Source organism: Tupaia chinensis, unplaced genomic scaffold, assembly GCF_000334495.1.
Source record: "Tupaia chinensis unplaced genomic scaffold, TupChi_1.0 Scaffold000095_1, whole genome shotgun sequence".
Taxonomy (NCBI): domain Eukaryota; kingdom Metazoa; phylum Chordata; class Mammalia; order Scandentia; family Tupaiidae; genus Tupaia; species Tupaia belangeri.
Window position 1 is genome coordinate 2,007,183 of NW_006159557.1, and position 20,491 is coordinate 2,027,673.

The following is a 20,491-nucleotide window of genomic DNA, read 5'->3' on the forward strand; positions in this document are numbered from 1 at the left end:
CGCACACATAAATCAACTTTTAAAACGATGACAATACCAAACCAACTCTTTCTTGAGAACTAATACCGTTATTTCTCAAATTCACTGCATTCTTTACACCTTTACATGGAATCCTTCACTCAGTACCCCTGGATGTACACTCTGTCCACATGTATATGATATAAATACCCTGTCGCTAACTTCTGGATGCATGGTGCCTTGCTAGACACATAGGTTTCCTTTGTGTCTTTGATCATAGTCTCCTGCTAGAGAATATATACTAAATTATATGTACTCGGCAAGTTATATTTGTTCTAAAAAATACAAAGTTAATATCCTATTCCGGGAATTGACTTTAACATTTGCAATATGAAAATGCAATGTTATCTTCTAGACTGAAATTTTATTCTTTTCTAAAATTCTGTCACAGCAAAGAATTTATAACATGATGGTTTTACCTAATTAGCATCTTTCTTCTTTTTCTTTCTTACTTTTTTTTTTCCTTCTAGTTTTTGCCATAGAGTATATGCACTCACCAAAGAGAGAGAGACAGCGGAAAAGTGAGAAATCAATCCCCAGGGGAGATGGCCACCACATCCCCTTCTTCCCCACTCTCCTCTCTGAAGGAGAGTTAGAGACAAGGAAGATGGACTATGGGTAGAGGGTCTAATCTGCAGAAGGATGTTATCATGTACTGCTCTATTAAAAACCCCTTGATAAATTATCTCTAACCTCTTCTAAACTAGATTTTCCTTTGTAGAAAATGGTGGTCGCAGAGTTATCAGAGGCTACATTAAAATTAAGCACGCCTCCCATGCCCTAGTGCTTTGCCCATTATGAGAAGTTGCTATGATGACTTTAATCAGCATAGAGATGAAAAAGATGGTAGCAATGACAATTACAACAAACAAGATAAATGCTCTATCATTCCACCAAAGTTTCAATAGTTTATCAATCCTCGAATCTGTCATCAGGAAGATTTACCACCTTTATTTAATCTGATACACTTTTTCATGACATTGACTATATGAAATAAAAGTATCATAATAACTGTGTGTATGTATGTGTGTGCATTTTCCAGTGTGGCCCACCTTTATCATAATTAGTTGTGGGACAATCTGGTATAATAGTAAGTGCATAGATTTTTGCATTTTGTAAATTTAGTTTTGTTTTTAAAAACAATTATCAATTTAATTCATTATTATTATTATTATTTTAAAATTTTCTATTAGAATATGTGGTCCCCAGAAAGAGACAAAGAGAAAAAAAAATGAGAAAGTAAGCCATCTGATCCAGGAATTGAATCGCAGCTGGCCACATGGGAATCCAATGCTTTAACCACAGGATCTAGTGCCTTAAACTCTATGCCACTTGCTGGCCCTTTGTATATTTAGTTTTGGCTTGCAATTTCATATCTACCTTTTATCAGCCATGTGATGATTGTTGTTTAATCTCCTCATGCCTCACCTAAAATATAGCAAAAAGTCATACTTAAGAGGCAATAAGGCAAGCTTTGGGGCCAGCGGGTGGCATAGAGTTTAAGGTACTAGATCCCACATGGTTAACTGTGCAGTTAGAATCCTAGAACTGGCACCTGAAAATTATACCTGGCATGTATGTGTATGTGTCCATAATCTCAAGGGGAGACTGAGAAGAAGGGATTGTGGTGTGGATTTCCCCCCAGAAGAGACTTCTCACTTTCCCTCTTTGTCTCTCTCTGGTGAGCACACATACCCTATAGAAAAAAAGGGGATATGTGTATGTGTGTGTGTGTGTGTGTGTGTGTGTGTGTGTGTGTGTGTGGCTTTAAGGAATTTGTCTATCTTCAGTGTTCCCAGAGTGCCTGGAACATGGTTATTACAGTCAATCATGGTTGCTGATCTTGTTACATTGTCACTGTCCTGACGATTCCTTCTGCACTGATGATCCTTCAGTCCAAAGTCACCTGATTGTAGGTGTACATAACTTGCCCACTTAGTTTACAACTTCTATGAAACCATTGAAGAATGTTTTGGGATTTCTTTGGATCAGTCAGGAATCTCAAGATAAGGTATATTAGTTTTACGTCACCACTTTTTCTTGAGTGACATTATTGAGACATCTATCCTCCAGTAAAATTTTTATACTGTTATTTTTCAAATAATATGAAAATTAGGAGGACTATAAAAAGGTTTAGTAATAATAAATATTATATATATGTTTATATATACATCACATATATATCAATATACATATACATACAAATATATGCATACACTGTTAAATAGTTGAGAACGGGTGGCAAATACTTGCCATAATTTGCTAAGACAAAATCAGATTTTTCCTCCGATAACGGTAACTGATTATTTCCTTGTCAGCTGTCCATAGTAATGCACGGACTGAACATGGAAAAGGCCAGACTTTGTGAGAATGTCTCTGTGCCCCCTTGACTTTGTATTGAACTCTTACCTGTTACTACTTTCTTTATTTCTTAAAATGTGGCACTCAGACTACCGTCTTTGGAATGACCTGGGAATCCTAGTAAAACCGTGGTGCCTGAGCACCAACTTGTCTAGACATAGAGTCAAAATTTCAGGGAGTGGTCCCTAAGAATTTGCATTTTAACGAACTACCTCAGTAGGTTGAATGCATCCTAAGGGTTAGGGAGTGTTGGTTTCTCACTCACCCTGAACCAAAAGGCAAGGATTGACACCCAGAAACTGAGAAGGAGGTGTTCTGGGACGTGGAGCACCCAGGGAGGGACTCATACGGCAGTGAGAGATGAGTTTCAGGTTAGACGCCTCCTGAGGTTCACAAATCTTGGGAAATATCTATTTTTCATCTTGTACAATTTGGGATATTGTTTGGTTCATTTGGTCGAAAGTGGAATGAAATAATTAATTAAGGATTTCAAAGCCAACTTTCCTGAAAATACGCAGAGAGTATAATACTTACAGTCATCCATTTGTTTACTCATTCATTGATTTCTTTCATGGAAATTTATTACATACTTCCTTCCACAGTAATTAAGAATATGGGAATTAACCACACAATCTCTGTAGTCAAAACACTCATAATCTCCTGGGGAGATCACACTTTTAAGAGTCTACTTTTTAGTGCATGCCAAATTATCACATTAAATCCCTTTAACCAACTTGAGATTTTATTATTTTCATTTGCAGATAAAGAAAGAAGATCTCAGAAAAGTTAAGTAAATTGTTGATTTCACAACTGAGTGGTAAAACCAAGTCTTCTTACACATTTTATCTATTTTGTAGTGTCCTGAGAAAATAGAAGATTAAATACCAGTAGGCACACACCAACACATTCATGTGCACACACACACACACACACACACGGGGGACAGTTGCTATTAAATAGAGATGCACAGTGAATGCGAGCAACCTGGAGTTGACTACACTTGTTACTATTTAGCTTGGTAGCTGAAACAAACCTTCATCTCTGAAATTTACTTGCAACCATGGGTCTTGTTTAAAGGTTATCAGTATAAAATGAAGGATTAAGTGTTTTCCTTATTTTACAGGAAGAGAAAATGAGCAATAGATATTAGCTTGAAACTACTTCTCTTCATAGCCATGCAATTGTAAGGCTTCTTAATTTATAATTTAATTTATTTATTTTTATTTTTTTAGAGATTTTTGCTCACCAGAGAGACAGAAAGACAAAAAGTGAGAAACCATCCTCTCTCCCTTTGGGAGGATGGACACAATGCAATCTCTTCTTCATTCTTTTCTTGGGATTTTGGGCATGTATGCACGCAAACCTGGTGTGAGTTTCAAGTCGCTGAGTCTGGGACTAAGCCACGCTGACTACGTGGGAGTCCAGTGTCCTCAGCACTGTACCATTTGGAGGCCCCTTAAATCTTTTGGATGAGTGATTTTTACATAATTGAAGATATGAGCAAACGCAAAAACATTAAAACCAAATAGCATATGTCCTTTAAGATATCAGTATGTAATGGTTTCTTTATCGTCCAGTAACTGATTGGAGATTGTATAATACATCAAGGGAGATCTTCAGATCTAGAAATAAAGGCAGGAGTTAATGTGTACCTAAGATTTAGAATTTAAAAGCAACTATAATATCAAGACATGGTTCTCATTTTATCGATACATTTATATCTCTGAACTAAATTTAGACACGGGAAATAAACTCTGCAATCACAGTACATGCCTCGGGTGTAGGCTTGCCCAATAATACTTTCATAAAACATATATTGAGTCAACATTCCTGATATATGAGGGAGAATTATAAGGGAATAATTAAAGCCACACCTGATCAATAAATCAGAGTTAAAGGTGAAAACAAACAATGCAGACAAGTAACTATGGGAAAACCTAAAGCTATACCAAAGACGCCTCGTATTTCAAATCATATTATCAAAGTCCAAAAGCTGGGAACATTTTAAAGATAATCTTTAATTCTCATATTTCACATAAGATAGCAAGATAACTTTCTCAATATCATTGAAGTGAGACTGAAAGCTCAAGATTGAAATCAAGCCAATGAAATTAAAATGTCTCTATGTTTTGGGGTAGTATATGTTTATTAATCTGTTCTTTTTTTAATCATCAACAGTTTTTATTTATACCTACAAAAGAAAACAAGATGGTATCAAAAGGACAATTTACAAACTAAGAATAGTAACATAGCTTTTCTTGTACCCTTACTTTATCTACTTGTTTTATTTCTTTATTGTTATCATGTATACATTGAATCTCTATACATCACTTAGATTGTAAAGAGACTTTACCCAGCATGACACATTTCATTCCAGCCCAGTTGAGACTACTACACACATCCTCATCAACAGATAATCTGTGCTAATGGATTTGTAAAGGTCTTCCTAAAGAGGGGAAAATCATTTAATGTGTAATCATCTTCCTAACCTTAGTTTATACTTACAAATTACATGAATGGTTTATACATAATTGTAAAGCCATGGAGATTAATTGCTGTATTTTTTAAACATTCTTCTTGAAAAATACTATGCAGTTGGGTAACTTCTATGGGATTCCAAAACATCAATTATAACAAATATATGGAGAAAGCCATGCTTATTTAAAGAAAAATACTTTTTTTTTTATAAATCTTGAAGAATGGTCACTTGAAAGACTTGTGACTTGATAACTAAGTAATAAAGCAGTTTTATCTGTGACTGTGCTGGCAAGGACAGGCCACATCTCTATATGCCAAGTTCAAAAAATTTATTGAGGGCTCGTGTTGTTGCCTGTACTATGTACAGTTGACCCTTCCCTTCCAACATATAGTTGGGGTGAAAAAGAGAATATAATTCACTAAAATTGGGAGAAATGTTCTAAAAATAACTTTTATTTTCCCATTCAATCTCTACAGTGACACATCACAGGCAACTTAGTAACCACTGCAGTTATTAAAAAGAAAGGATTGACCTAGTATTACCTCTTTTATCTAGAGACTTTAACCCATTTTTTGTATGTTATCTCCTTAACTTCATCCCTCTGCATTTCCTTATAAAGATGAAATTGTAAAATATACAGTATATATGACCAAATAATTTCTTTAAATTAATTGCCAGAACTGATGGCAAATCTAGGTCTCAGGATTTCTGGTTTATGTAATGGACCAAACTTGATATAAAAAATAATTTTTGCTGGCCCATAGTGCAGCAGTTAAGTGCTATGCATAGAAAGCCAGATCACACATGGCTGACCATGGTTCAAATCCTGGTTCCTTTAGTTTGGAAAAACATGGCACACATGTGTGGATCTATGCCCCAAATCCTCGGGAGCTAGAGAAATGGAGGAAAAAGGATTGTTGCATGACCATGACCCTTTGGGGATTGCTTTCTCTCTCTCTGGTAAGCCCGTGTGCCCAGTGGCAATAAAAATATATAGAAAAAGGATCAGCAGATGGCATAATGATTATGTTGCAGGACTCCCACATAGTCGGCCGCAGTTCAAGTCCTCAGACCCAGTAACTTGAAACTCACTTTGGATGTATGCCCAGAATCCCAAAGGAGAATGAAGGAGGGACTGTGGCATGGTCATCCCCATAGGGGGTGATTTCTCACTTTCTGTCTCTCTCTGTGTCTCTTACAATAGTTTTAAAAGACTATTGCAAGCTAGTGTGATCTAGTGCCCTTGATTTGTCTCATATACCCCCCTTTTTCATAGCACCAATATTTCCAGTATCTTTTGTTGTCTTCTATCAGACAGTTCTAATACATTCTATTGTAAGGGTCAATTGACAATTTATTTAGTCGAAAACATATTTTGGAAAGAATGTGATGATAGGGCCATAGTAGTTTGATCCAATAACCAATTATTGTGGTGAAGATATTTTAACAAGTTTTCTTATGTTTAATTCATCCATTAAAAATTATTTTTCCAGAGACCAGCAGATGGCGTAGTGGTTAAGGTGCTGGACTCCTACACAACTGATCATATTTTGAGTCCTGGACCAGTAGCTTAAAACTCACACTGGGCTTGTGTATATGTGTGCCCCAAATCCTGAGGGGAGAGTGGAGGAGAGGGGGTCGCAGTGTGACCATCTTCCCTGGGAGGTGATTTCTCACTTTCTCTGTTTCTCTCTTTGTGGTGAACATACACACCCTGTAGCAAAAAGAAAAAAAAATTTTTTTTCTCTTTTTTACAGACCTAGCATCCCGTTTATTTGACCATTTTAGATACTATATTCATTAGTTTTTATTTGTGTTTATTAGTTGTATACGTATTTTTATTTGTCAGAAAGACAGAGAGATGGAGTGGGGAAAGCAACTAAAGTGGGGCACGGGTGCCCTTCGACACTTTCTGCGTTTTTGGCATGCACACACACATGTCCAGCGTGTTGCTCAGGCCACTCTCCTGGACCGGAACTGCACAGTTGGCTATGTCGGATCCAGTTCTCTTACCCATGAGGCCATGAGGTCAGCCCAATTAGTTGTATTGTTTATCTTACATAATAATTCAGGAGTTAGCAATTTTAAAGAGGGTTGGATTGTCTTTTAGACATATATTTTCTGTCTCCAGTGCTCAAATTTATTTTGTAGAAAATACATCAACAAATGGACATGTTCGTGTGCCAAAAACTTTCATTTATATATACCACCATTTGAATTTTTATCATTTCCATGTGTCACAAAATATTCTTTCTTTGATTTTTTTTCACCTGTTTAGACATGCAGACAAAAAAAACGGCGAAGAAAACTTGCTTGTGAGCTGTGCAAAGACAGGTGGTGGATTGTATCTGCCAGTGGGTTGTGGTTTGCCAACCTCTGTCCAATATCTACTTTTTCCCTACCATTTGTCTTTAACCCTGACCATTATCTTGAAGATGAGTGTAAAAACATTCATGGTTCTGGGAGCAGCAGGTGGTGTAGAGGTTAAGATGCTGGACAGTCAATATCAGTTTGAGTCCTATATGTGGAGCCTTGCTTTCTTGCTGTCTCTCTCTCTCTCTTTCTCTCTGGTGTGTGTGTGTGTGTGTGTGTGTGTGTGTGTTTGTGCATACCCTATAACAAATTTTAAAATAATAATAATACATTTTAAAATTTAATAAATAATTTTATGGTCCTTACATGTTATTTATTTTTGTATATTTCATTAAGAAAGAATTACTCTTTTTTCTCACTAAACGATAGAGGAAGACAATTTCAGTGAGGGCAGTGACACCCTGGTTGACCTCTGAATGCTAAGGTTAGAGAACGCAGAGTTCAGGTGACTCACTACCTCCCATAATCCCTGAAGACTTCGCTTACCCTTCGCCAGTCGCTCCACTGGCTTCATGGTTCCTCATCACCTCAGGAGGGTTACCCATGTCTCCCAGGAAAATTTCTGTGAGTAACAAGAACAACCCAAAGAACTTTGATAACTCTAGTTTTCTTTTCAACCAGGGGGAGCTTATACTCCCCATGCAAGAAATGAAAAGTTCTCACAACATGGGCTATTTGGGTTGGAGAAGTTGGGACAGAGAGAACAACACAGAGCTCAAAGGTTATTTCCCCTTAGATCATCAGGAAATTAGTATTGATTACTGTGTCTATTGATTTTAAAATTAAATTTTATTCACAAATCTCAACTCACAGCTGAACTAAATTCTAAGATCGACAATGTACTTGGCTTCCAAATATATTGACTTCTGTCTCCTCAGTCTTTGATAAATTATTATTTTTCATATACTGACTAATGGGACATATAAACAGACAGTAGGGCCATCTGTTCCACATGGCAGACTGCAAGGTTTGAGTACTCACCCGGCAGTTTGAAAAACATTCTGGGTACCTGTGCGTGTAGGCCCAAAATCCAGAAAAAAGGAAGAAATGGAGGGGAGGGAATGGCAGCAAGGCCATGCCCCATGGAGGTGCTTCCTCACTTTCCCTCTCGCTCTCTCTGTCACTCTCCAGTGAGCATGCATGCCCTCTGGCAAATTAAAATAAATAAATAAAAGAAAAAATGGAAATCAGTAGAGATATGCTTGCTTGTAATAGTTTTATTCTGGTATCATTTTTAATATTAATTATTATTAAAATGTTAATATTAAATGTTCTGAGTACTTATTTCAGTTTTTTTTCCTCTTAATGCTTTACATATTTTCAAAATTGAATGTTTTAAATAAATTTCATGAAGATCAGTGATTGTCCACATTGCTATTCCTTTGTTCTTTGGAGAAAATAGACTCTTAATCTCTGAAAGTACTTAATTTTACTTTTTAGAGAAAGTAATTATTAAAGCAAACTAAAGGCTCATTCTCCTTTATGTTACTCTTGATACATTGAAGTATCATTAGATGAGATTGTTATAACATACAGGGCTTCTACAGCTTCCTATGCTTTAGTTCACTGTCTTGTCTCCTGAAACCGTGTGAAGTATGATGTATGTGCCCGTGTATTGTATAAATTACATACACTACAGACAAAATGCATGTGTGAAGTATATGCAAATTACATATCATGCACATGTGTGCTGTATGTCAATGTCTCTATAATGTATGTAGGAAGCTGAGAGATGAACATGACTTCTCAATGTCATCCAACCATAGGAGCCTCAGTCAAATCATTAACTCTTTACCTTACGCCATGTCAGTTCATTTAATGAATAAAAGATACAGTTAAAACAAGCATTTGGGGAACCGGCAGATGGCGTGATGGTTACATCACTGACTCCCACATAGTCAACAGCAGTTTGAGTCCCAGACCCAGCGGCCTGAACCTCAAGAAAGACGCATGAGCATATGTGTTAAAATTCTGAGAGGCGAATGGAGGAGAAGGGATTGTGGTATGGCTAGCTCCCCCAGGAGGTGATTTCTTGTTTTCTGTCTCTCCATTTCTCTCTGTCTCTCTGGCAAGCACATGCGCCATATAGCAAAAAAAAAAAAAATCTCTCTAAACAAAAAAACAATTTGGGAAGAACATGGTCTCTTCACTTGATTTTTAAATATATATACACACACATATGTATGTGCACATGTATATATACATATGAATGTGTGTGTGTATATACTGTTAAATTTTAGCATAGCTTTAGATTCACTGAGAATTAACCAAGAGTACACAGAGTTTCTAGATTCCCACACCCATTGATTCTCCTATTGTTAATATCTTGCATTATTTTTGTTTGTCACAACTAATGAATCAATACTGATACATGATTATCAGCCGATGTTCACACTTTATCCAATTCTCTTATTTTCATCTAATGTTCTTTTTCTGCTCCAGTGTCTTTTCCAGGACAACATAAATTGCATTTAGTCATTCAGAATTTTAGTCTTCTCTAGATTGACGATTTCTCAGACTCTCCTTATTTTGGATGACTTTGATAGCTTTGAGGAGTATTGGTCTGATATTTGGTAGAATTTTCTCATTTTGGGTCTGTCTGTTGTTTCTCCCTTGTAGAGTGCAGTTAGAGTTTTTGGAGAGAATGATGGTAGAGAGAACGTGCCACCATTCTCATCAAGTTAAAATAAGACACATACGGGACCAGCAGATGGCATAATGGTTACATCTCTGGACTCCCATGTGTCGACTGCAGTTCGAGTCCCAAATCTAGAGCCTTAAAACTCACCCTGGGCATGTGTGGGTGCATGTCCAAAATCCCAAAAGGAGAATGGAGAAGGGATTGCAGTGCGGTCATTCACCCGGGGCGGGGGGCGGTGATTTCTCATATATGTATTTTGGAGGGACACAGACATTCAGACCATAGCCCCCAGTTTCTTTTTTCTTTTTCTTTCCTTTTTTTTTTTTAGAGGATTTGCTATAGGGCGTGTGAGTTCGCCAGACAGACAGAGACATAGAGACAGAAAGTGAGAAATTGCCCCCCAGTGGGGATGGCCACGCTGCAATCCCTTCTCCTCCATTCTCCTCTCGGGATCTTGGGCACGCACGCACATGCACCCGGCGTGAGTTTTAAGCCACCGGGTCCTGGATGCGAACCGCGGTCGACTACATGGGAGTCCAGTGACATAGCCATTACGCTAACTGCTGGTCCCGCTTTCTTTTTCTTTCTTTTTTTTTTGGAGAGGTTTTTGCTATAGGGCGTGTGCGCTCGCCAGACAGACAAAGAGACAGAGAGACAGAAAGCAAGAAATCACCCCCCAGGGGGGATGGCCACGCTGCAATCCCTTCTCCTCCATTCTCCTCTCAGGATCCTGGGCAGGCATGCACACACGCCCGGTGTGAGTTTAAGCCACTGAGTCCGGGACTCCAACTGTGGTTGACGACATAGGAGTCCAGCGACATAGTCATTATACCAACTGCTGGTTCCATAGCCTCCGTTTTCACCACTGGTGATTATTCCCTTTCCCCATTCCAACTGTGCTATTTAGGGAAGGTGTCAAGGTGTGTAGCCTACACATAAAGAAGAGCCTACACATAAACTCCCCCTTCTTGATGGGAGTTTCACTGGACTTATTTCCATGAACCCATCATCCAAGAATATTGTGTCTGATAAATCGTGTTAATATTAAAATCTTGTCCAAAGGGCTCGCAGGTGGCGTGGTGGTTAAGGCCCTGCACTCCCACATCCGTGGCCACAGTTCAAGTTCTGAATCTGGCAGCTTGCTTTCTCACTTTCCCTATCCCTCCATCTCTGTCTCTCTCTGATCAAATTAAGTAATAATAATGATGGGATCAGCAGTTGGTCTAATAGCTGTGTCACTGGACTCCCGTGTAGACAACTGCAGAGTCCTGGACCCAGTGGCTTAAACTTATGCCAGGTGTATGTGCATGCATGCCCAAGATCACAAGAGGGGAATGGAGGAGAAGGGATTGTGGCATGGCCATCCCCCCTGGGGGGCCATTTCTTGCTTTCTGTCTGTCTCTTCCTGTCTTTCTGGTGAGCACAATAATAAAATAATAATGATAGTAATACTTAAATTAAATAAAAGCAATTAAAAAAAATACTGTCCAAGGGAACTAGCAGTTAGCGTAATGGCAATGTTGCTGGACTCCCACGTAGTCGACCGCGGTTCGCGTCTCAGACCCGGTGGCTTAGAACCCATGCCAGGCGCGTGTGCGTGTGTGCCCAAGATCCCAAGAGGAGAATGGAGGAGAAGGGATTGCGGCGTGACCATCCCCCCTGGGTGTTGATTTCTTGCTTTCTGTCTCTCTGTCTGTCTGGCGAGCACACGCGCCCTATAGCAAAAAACTCTCAAAAAAAATATTGTCCAATAGATGTATGGTATAGTAATTAAATAATTCTATTACAGTTGTCTTCCAATATATATTTATCCACTTATGTATATTTTTCTTTTCTTCATGGTGTATATAAAAAGTGCATCTGTATTAAAAATAAGAAATAAGGCTATTTAAATAACTAAATTAGAAGACCTTTTTTACTGGCCTTGATTTCAAATTAGTTGTAGAGCTGATTCCCAAAGGTTTTGCAGCTCCAGGGAGAGGTGGGATGGGGATTTATAGCTATATTTTATCAAGATGTAAATAATTGTGATAAAAAATAGAGTATGAGTAGTGTTCTTAACACACTCCATGTAATTGTTAAACTTGCAATTAATCAAGTTTCAAATAATGAGCAAAAGCATAACATCTTCTTATCAACGTGGAAAATACCATTTCGACTCATGGAAGAGGAGAACTTGACCATGTAAATGTCCAGAGCCTTTACACCAGAGTCCAGTTTGGGGAACTACGAAGGATATGTACCCAAACACATGCTATTTAAAAGTGGATTTGGGAAGAAGAATTATCTTTTCACAAAGAAATCACATTGAACATTTACTCCTCTCATTTTACTAGACACACTTTCTTGGGTATTTTAAATTGGAAAAAAATTGTTATCATGGTGTAAGCGAAGAAAATTCTATGCTAACTTCACATATTTGTTAACATATTTTGAAGTATATTTTTATGTTGAATTGGCACTCTTTCAACAACCTGTGTTTGAATTATCTTCTAGTATGTAGGCTTCTTTTATGTATTGGGCAGTAGTCTCTCATGGAATTTTATGCATTAGGCAATGTTTTCTCATCAACTATAGATCTGTCTCAGAAAAGTGGCATTAAATATTATGGAGTCATTCTGAAAGGAAAGTGATTTACTTTGTTAATATTTTAGACCATCCTACCAATTAGGTGGACATATAACCATTTTTTAAAAAGAAAAATTTTAAGAATATAAAAAAAGTTTCATAACTATTTTTACTCTTCCATTTTTTATTTTTAAAAATATTTTTTTTTCAATTTTGCCATAGGGTATATGCACTCACCAGTGAGAGGCAGTGAGAAAGAGGGAAAGTGAGAAATGAGGTCCCCAGAGGAGATGGCCATATTGCAATCCCTTCTCCTCCATTCTCATCTTGGGATTTTGGGCATGCATGCATATACTCCCAGATTAATTTTTGTAAGTCACCGGGTCTGAGACTTGAACCACGTAGTTAGCCATGTGGGATCCAGCTGTCCTAGCCTCCATGCCACCTGTTGTCCCGAGAATTTACTATTCATAATAAATGTGCAAACCTATGTGGCATAATTTTTAATTGACACACAAAGACACATACCTATAATTGAGAATAAAAAGCAGACTACACATATGTAAAATGTAACAACTAGGAAATATATCAGCCTCATTTTTATCACAGCAATCCAGGAAGATAATTTTTCAGTCATACCCACTGATTCACTCCATAAATCATTAAAGAAAAGTTGGTAATGAATAATACAATGTTTGTGTGGACAAGTAAATGAAGGGAAAATACAGAGGTGGTGCTATAAGAAATATTGTGACCTAAGGAGTTTCAAGATTTTGCGATAAGATTAAAATGTGTAGAACTCAGGAGATTATACTAAGAAGGAAATTATATGGAGAGTTTTTTAAGAGGCAACACAATTGTTCAATGATGGTGGCTTCTTTTCAATTTCTAGCATTTTTATTTAGAGCATTGGAAGTATGGAGATGAATGGTATTTGGGGCCTGCCCTCTGGGAATTCTATGTTATAAATTCCATTATAACAGTTTATAGTCACTCAATAAATTTTGCTTGTATTTTCACCAAAATAGAGTTACTGTATTTTTATTGCATAGAATGTCATGTTAAAATATTTTGTAAGTCTTTTGAAAAAATTCTGAGCTACTTTGGCAATCTATTGGGACATAAACCAGTTCAGCAGATAACTCAACAAACTCCTAGAATTTTACTTAAAAGGAGACTGCCCTTGGGAAGGTCTGGAACTAGGTACCAGAGGAAATTAAGAGACGTAAAATAAACTCCCTTCTTTCATGGAGCTTCATATCAAGTTAGGCATATACTTTTCTAAGTCTATCAACTTCTGAGCTCCAAGTCCAAGCCATTGATTTAGATTTAATTATTTCATAAGCACTTTAAAATTTTTTTAAGAGATTTTTGTTATAGGGCACATGCACTCTCGAGAGAGACAGAAAACAAGAACTCACCCTCCTCCCCCTAGGAGGGATGGTCAAACCACAATCCCTTTTCCTCCATTCTCTTCTCAGGATTTTGGACATACATGCACATGCATCTAGCAAGAGTTTCAAGCCACTGGGTCCAGGACTCGAACCACAGTCGGCTGAATGGGAATCCAGTGATGTAATCACTGTGCCATCTGCTGGTCCCTCATAAGTTTTTTTTTTTTTAAAGAGAGATCTTTGCTATAAGGGGCATGTGCTTGCTGGAAAGACGGAGAGAGACAATGAGACAAAAAGTGAGAGACCAGCCCTCAAAGGGATGGGCACGCTGCAATCCCTTCTCTTTCATTCTTGGGATCCTAAAACACACGTGCATGCGCCTGGCGTGTTTTAAGATTCCCCATCTGGGACTCAAACCTTGGTCAACGATGTGGGAGTCCAGTGACATAACCATTACATGCTCTGCTGGCCATTCTCATAAGTACTTTTTATTCATTCATAAAGTCATAGCTGTTTTACACTCCTGAGTAGTTTCTGTACAATAACAACTACTCTCATTTAAAAATAAAATTGAGTATGTGGAGCATGCAGTTGTACAAAGATTATCAACTCAGGAGTCAGACAAATCTGATTTTGATACAAGTCTCTATACTTATTAGCTGTGACCTATATCTAATTCCTTAAACTTTCTGAGGCTCAGTTTTCTTATCAGAGTGCATAGAAAAGTCCTTACTCTCTGTGTGATTTGGAGCATGATGGTGGGAATTCTATGCTATAAATTTCATTATAACATAGAACTCTTCGGATATGCCTGGCAGTGGGTAGGTATAGAAAGTTACAAGGAATTTGTCAATATTAGAATGGTAAGGCTTGAATAAAGTTTCGCTGTTTTAATAAAGAGTTAATCTTCATGATTTTGTTCAAATCTCATACCAACTTGTAAAAGTGAGATATTAGTTCCATTATTTAGATAAGGAATCTAAGAAGTTGAATAACCAGTGGACATTTCACACATCCAAGTTTGGATCCAGGTTGCTTTTTAGTTCTAGGTCCTGACTTTTCCCTAAAGGATGAGGAATTAGCTTAATTCAGTTTTGCTTTGTTCCCAACAAAATCTACCTTCCTAGCTTAGGGCAAGATATGGAATTTCTGGAAGTCTTAGCTTCGTCATCTGTATGTTGAAGGTGTACTCATTTATTTGCTCAATCCTCTCCAGTTCTCTATACAAACTGAGAAGCATCACAGTGCAGTTATTGGAGTTTCGGGTGTTAGAAATGAACTTATGGGTTCAAATCCTGACCCTGCCATTTATTGTCTATATGAGTTACTAAATGCCTGTAAGTCTCCTTTTATTCATTATTATAGATTAATGGATATTACTTACTTTAGAGCATCTTATGAAAAATAAATGAATTAGCTCACTCAAAAACATAGAATGAGATCTAATATTGAGTAAGTATTATACTGATACACGGTAATTTCTCCGATTATGATCCTCAAATTGTAAAACCAAGTTCAGTGACTTCAAATAAGCTATTTTAATACTTAAAGTCATAAAGTGGATTTTCTTAAACAAGTGGAAACCCAATCTCATTGTCACCCTGATATGACCAACACAAGCAGATAGTCTAGTCCAAACAACAGACGCCAGTAGTCTCGGTACCACAGCAGTCTTTACCTGCCCCGAAATATATGTGTGTATATCAGATTTCACTCTGAACATTTTTCTGGTAACCCAACTGACCTAATACATATGTTTCTCTAAGTTTTTTTAAGCTAATGAGGATCTGTATCACTGTGACTGTAGAGACCAATGATTGTAACTTAGACATTTGCTGAAGCTTCAAAAACTGTAGCAAAAACTTCATTGCAGAAGAATTAATTAAACGTTTACATTCTGAGTATGTTGTACACACTTATGGTCATTTAGGAAAAAAATACTAATACTGTTAATTCTACTACATGCTATTTACAAATAAACCCATGTCTTAAAATTATTTCAAAAGATGAAAATGTTCATTAACATCTTTAAAACATATTACATTCATTTTAGACCTCACTTAATGTAACTACAATAACCAAATGTATACATTTTGGGACCTGTAAGATGATGGAGGCAACATAAAATTATTAAGCAAATGTTTGGCACATTGTGTAAGAAGATAAAATAAAAGGGTTTTATTTCTATATTGTGGAATTCTAGAACATATTGGAAAAATATTTATACCCGAATTATTGTTACGTAAAGCCATGCTGCTTACTAATTTAAGCACAGGATTTATTGGTAGTTTCCACGCTCTTATTTTTGTTTTGGAAGAACTATTGTATTTCTTAATTCATTTGAAGAATTTTAAAAGGAGCTGCAGAAACAGTTGACATTTTTCTAAACAACTCCTAGCATAGTGCAAAAACGATACTTTCATTCCATTTTTTTTCCTTCTGTATTCACTCTTTCTTTTTTGCTAGGTGGCATGCATGCAGTGGTTTCATGGAGACCATACAATGCTTGAGATGATTGAGAAAAAGCGTTGCTTGTGCAAGGAAATAAAGGCTAGACAGAAAACGGAAAAGGGCCTTTGCAAACAGGATAGCATGCCTATCCTACCCAGCTGGAAGAAGAACGCAGGTGCAAAGAAGTACAGCCCTCCACCCTATTCTAAACAGCAGACTGTATTCTGGGATACTGCCATATGAGAGGACAGGATGGTGTGAGTGCCACCTTATTTGATGAGAAGAGGGAGGTCGACTCAGTCCTGTGATAATTAACTGCTACAAATCTTCTCTGTTGGAGTGGAATGCTATGGAGAGCTGTGCCAACTCATGGCAAGCTCAAAATAAAATGTATATGCCCTTGTGATTAAGGCACACGTATTTATCCCGGATTATTTTGAATCCAGAAGATACTAAAATGTAAATATTTTACTAGTTTATGAGTGACACCTGAAATGATACACACTATACGTATATAAATTACAGAAATATCGAGAGTTTACTATATGATATAATTTCGGTATTAACTGGTTTGTTATCTCTTTTATATGTAATCCCTTGATGCCTTTTATTATTAATTTTTGCATTTAAAATGTCTTTCCTTCCCCTTCACCACATTTTGCTTCTGTATAAGAGTTCACTGCTATAAATCATGTTCAATCACATGACATATGATCTGGTGCTAGTAATGTAGACGTTGATTATTATATTCATTAAGAGCATTTGTTGCTTTTTAAGATTTTAAGTTGCCATTGACAGAATGTGAATGCAAATGTGATGCTTCGTTTGAATGTCCACACGACATTGACACCATGTTTTTGCTACACTGGCTTTTATCCAAATTTCTCTTCAATATCCTCTTGGTCAAATTAAAAAACAGGTAGTCAGACTCCAGAGGGAGGGACGAGGATATATTTGGGCATCCCAGCAGGAAACCTTTGCTTCAGCAATGATCTTAGGAATGTGTGTCCTTGCATCATGGATCTGATTGGAGGAGACCAGGGTTCACTGTGACAATGGAGGGAACAAGAATCTTTTGCTAAAGAGCATGATTACTTTCAAGAAGTTGGGACCAGAGGCATTGGAGCCACCATAATCTATTTTTAAGTAAATTTTCATGTGTGTGCTTGTTTTCCCTAGAAAATGAGAAATAAACTTTCAACCGGGCCAGTTTACATATTTGAGTATACTAAATGCCAGTCTTTCTCAAAATTTAGGCCCATTTAATGGCAAAGTATTTCTTGTCAATTTTTTCAAACTTGGCATCACCACATTTGGGGTCATAATCTTATGTGTATAATTATCACTCCCATTCTCACTGATTATGACACCAGGACCAAAGAATTATGACCACTTGTTTATTTTATTGTGTTTTGAGGAAGAAACAGGAAATGCAGGGGATGAGGGATGGGGTAGATTCAATTTTATGTGGTGGTGAAATTTAAGTTTAAAAAAATCATATATATCTTTTAAGAGTAACTTGTTAGTTGAATATAAATACTGCCACAGATAAATAAAAAGGAAACTATCACATATATTTTGTATATTTAAATTACTATTTATGCTTCCTAAAATTGACAGTATGTGGTTCTTCATTAACTATCAATTTAGTATTATATTTCTGAGGAAAATCTGTGTTTGAAGTTATTGTCCTAGTGGTTTTCCTGGTAAGGGTATTGGCAGCAGTAGCGCAGTGCTGCTCAAGAAAACCAAATATAACAAGAGTTAGGGAATTTTTGTAATCTATATTGCTAAAAAACTTAGTAATGCTTTATCGGTAACAGTTCCTTTGAAAAGCCTTTGAAATGTTAAAACATAATTTTTTAATGTTTTTTAACTAATGTATATTTTGATGTCCAATTAGAATTCTGAAAGAATACGGGAAGAGGTAAGTGGGAGCTTGTGTATATTTTCTGTGTGTGTGTGTGTGTGTGTGTGTGTGTGTGTGTGTATGTGTGTGTGAATGAATACTTAGTGGGAGGATTGTATACATAAAATGCTTCCTGAAGTTTTAGGAAATCAAGGAGGGATCTGAAGTAGCTTAAATAAATTCTGCCGCCATGTTTTACCAGCTATAGAGTGTGTTTCAAACCTAACAATCAAAGCAGCACAAATCGAAGAGTGATGAAAGTGGGTTAAGATAAAATCACAATTGAAATACAACATGTTTATGACCCAGTTGTTATCCTGATTTAAGCTGTTATGACAAAATATCCTCAAGCCAATCAATCAGACACAAGGAAGACATCAAGTATCTTTATGATCTTGGTACATATGTATATTCAGGCTCTGTATGGTAATAAATATCCCTCCCTGGACATTTACATGTAGGTAACATCTTTCTGTAGGGAGACATAAGTATGTTTTTCAGATGCCAATCTTTCCCTGATATCTCTGAATTAGGCAGAAGATGGTTTTAAATGCTGGTCACTTGTCAAGAAGGAAACAGAGGTATTAAAATGATTTGTGTTGGATTTAGCCATTCCCATTTATTCTGTCAAACACATACTATTGCCAGGTGTCTGTGCTCCTTTTCAAATGTGTTACCTTATAAGGAGTAACTTGTTTGAAAATTTAAAGTTGGGCAACTATTTACAATTATTTTTCTAAACTTCTCTTTACATGGGAAGTAACTGAAAGATCTGAAAAGTGGCTTCATTGAACTTTGATGCAAGAACTTATTCTGTGCCTATACAATTGCTCCCCTGGGGCAATAACCATTCTGTAATCAATTTCTTCTTTCTGTAGTGTTTCTCTATGTAGAGAAAAAGAGATCACTAGTATATAGAAAAATATAAACTGACTCTCTGGCAGTAATTAATCAGGACATGTCAATGTATGAATTTGAAGAGACAATAACCTACTGTCAGGACACTGAACCATGATAAAGGTCATATTTCTAGCAGTGCCAAAGAACTAATCCTATCATGGTATGGTTATCAGGTTGAAATGCTCAGCCTATGAAAAATGGTCTGTTCACAAGACATTTTATAGAACTAGAATTTTATTGACTGCCGGTAATATGCTTTTATAACTGAAACATTTCTTAGCAAAGAAGAAACAAATTTCTTTAGAAGTGATGGAAGTTTGAAAAGAAATCCTGCACTTTTGCCCACTCACAGAAGGCAGCAACTCTGAGAGGTAACAGTGATTCTTTTGAAGTGACACATGATGGGAGGAAGTAAAGGTTAATGTTCACTCATGCAAAATAGTTGAGCAAGTAGAACAAAACATTAAGAGATGAAAATTTGTGATTCTGAAAAATTCGCACATTCAAGTACAGGGCAATGTTCTGGATACAACTTCACTTATAATTTCACTATTTCAAAATAGAAACCAAGTTTTCTTTGAATACTTCTAAAGAATAGAGGAATGTTTTTCTTACTACATTTTGGCATAGGTTTTGTCTACATATGGAATTTTGTTTGACTCTTTCCAGCGAGTTTAGTGACAATGTCAATAAAACTGAACAACCGTATTGGTTGTTGTTTTAACTAATGTTGCTTTAATTAAGACGACATTGAAACCTTGCACATACAAATGCAACTTTAATATCATTTACATGTTAAGGTGAGTCAGAGTTCTAAATTTGAAAAGAGCTTACATCTTCACTCTGCTTGCCAGTGAAATTAAGAAAAGATTCCTGTGATTTAAGCAGTAAAGAATCTAGGATGAAATATAATTCATCCTTCCAAAGGAATAGAAATAGAATAGAGTAGCAACTGACAATTCATCGTGTCGCAAGTTTTAATGAAAATAAAAGAAAAATGCTATCTGCACTACTTAAGATTCTCACTACATCTTTTCTATATGGGAAAATAAACAACTAATTACAGATTATGGACACTTAGTTATTAATTTGTTATTTATTTAACAATTCATTATTGAGCAACTTAAACATCAGTCACTTCTTATAAACTATCAGAGCACTGGGCATTAAACATTGAAAAAGATGTGGTCCCTGCCTTCAGACAACTTAATATGCAATCATAAATATTTTCCAAAATAAAGTCAATTATTTTTAAACAGATTTCACATGGGTTTGGCACTTCTTATGTGTTTATATATGGCATTCTCTTTTTTTAGATCAAGTGTAGAGTCCAAATGAAATACTTAAACATACTAAGCTTCATATCTAAGTATAAAATATGTTTATGTGTAAGCCTC

The 20,491-nt window shown here is 36.6% G+C and overlaps 1 protein-coding gene across 1 annotated transcript in view; it reads left to right on the forward strand.

Moving 5' to 3' along the window:
• The window catches only part of NYAP2 (neuronal tyrosine-phosphorylated phosphoinositide-3-kinase adaptor 2), a 202,544-nt gene extending 185,771 nt beyond the window's left edge, over positions 1–16,773 (forward strand). The window contains exon 7 of the mRNA XM_027769884.1: positions 16,301–16,773. Within this exon, the coding sequence (XP_027625685.1) occupies positions 16,301–16,528 (228 nt within the window). The 3' untranslated portion in view covers positions 16,529–16,773. The remainder of the gene's footprint in view (positions 1–16,300) is intronic.
• Positions 16,774–20,491: the final 3,718 nt, after the last annotated feature.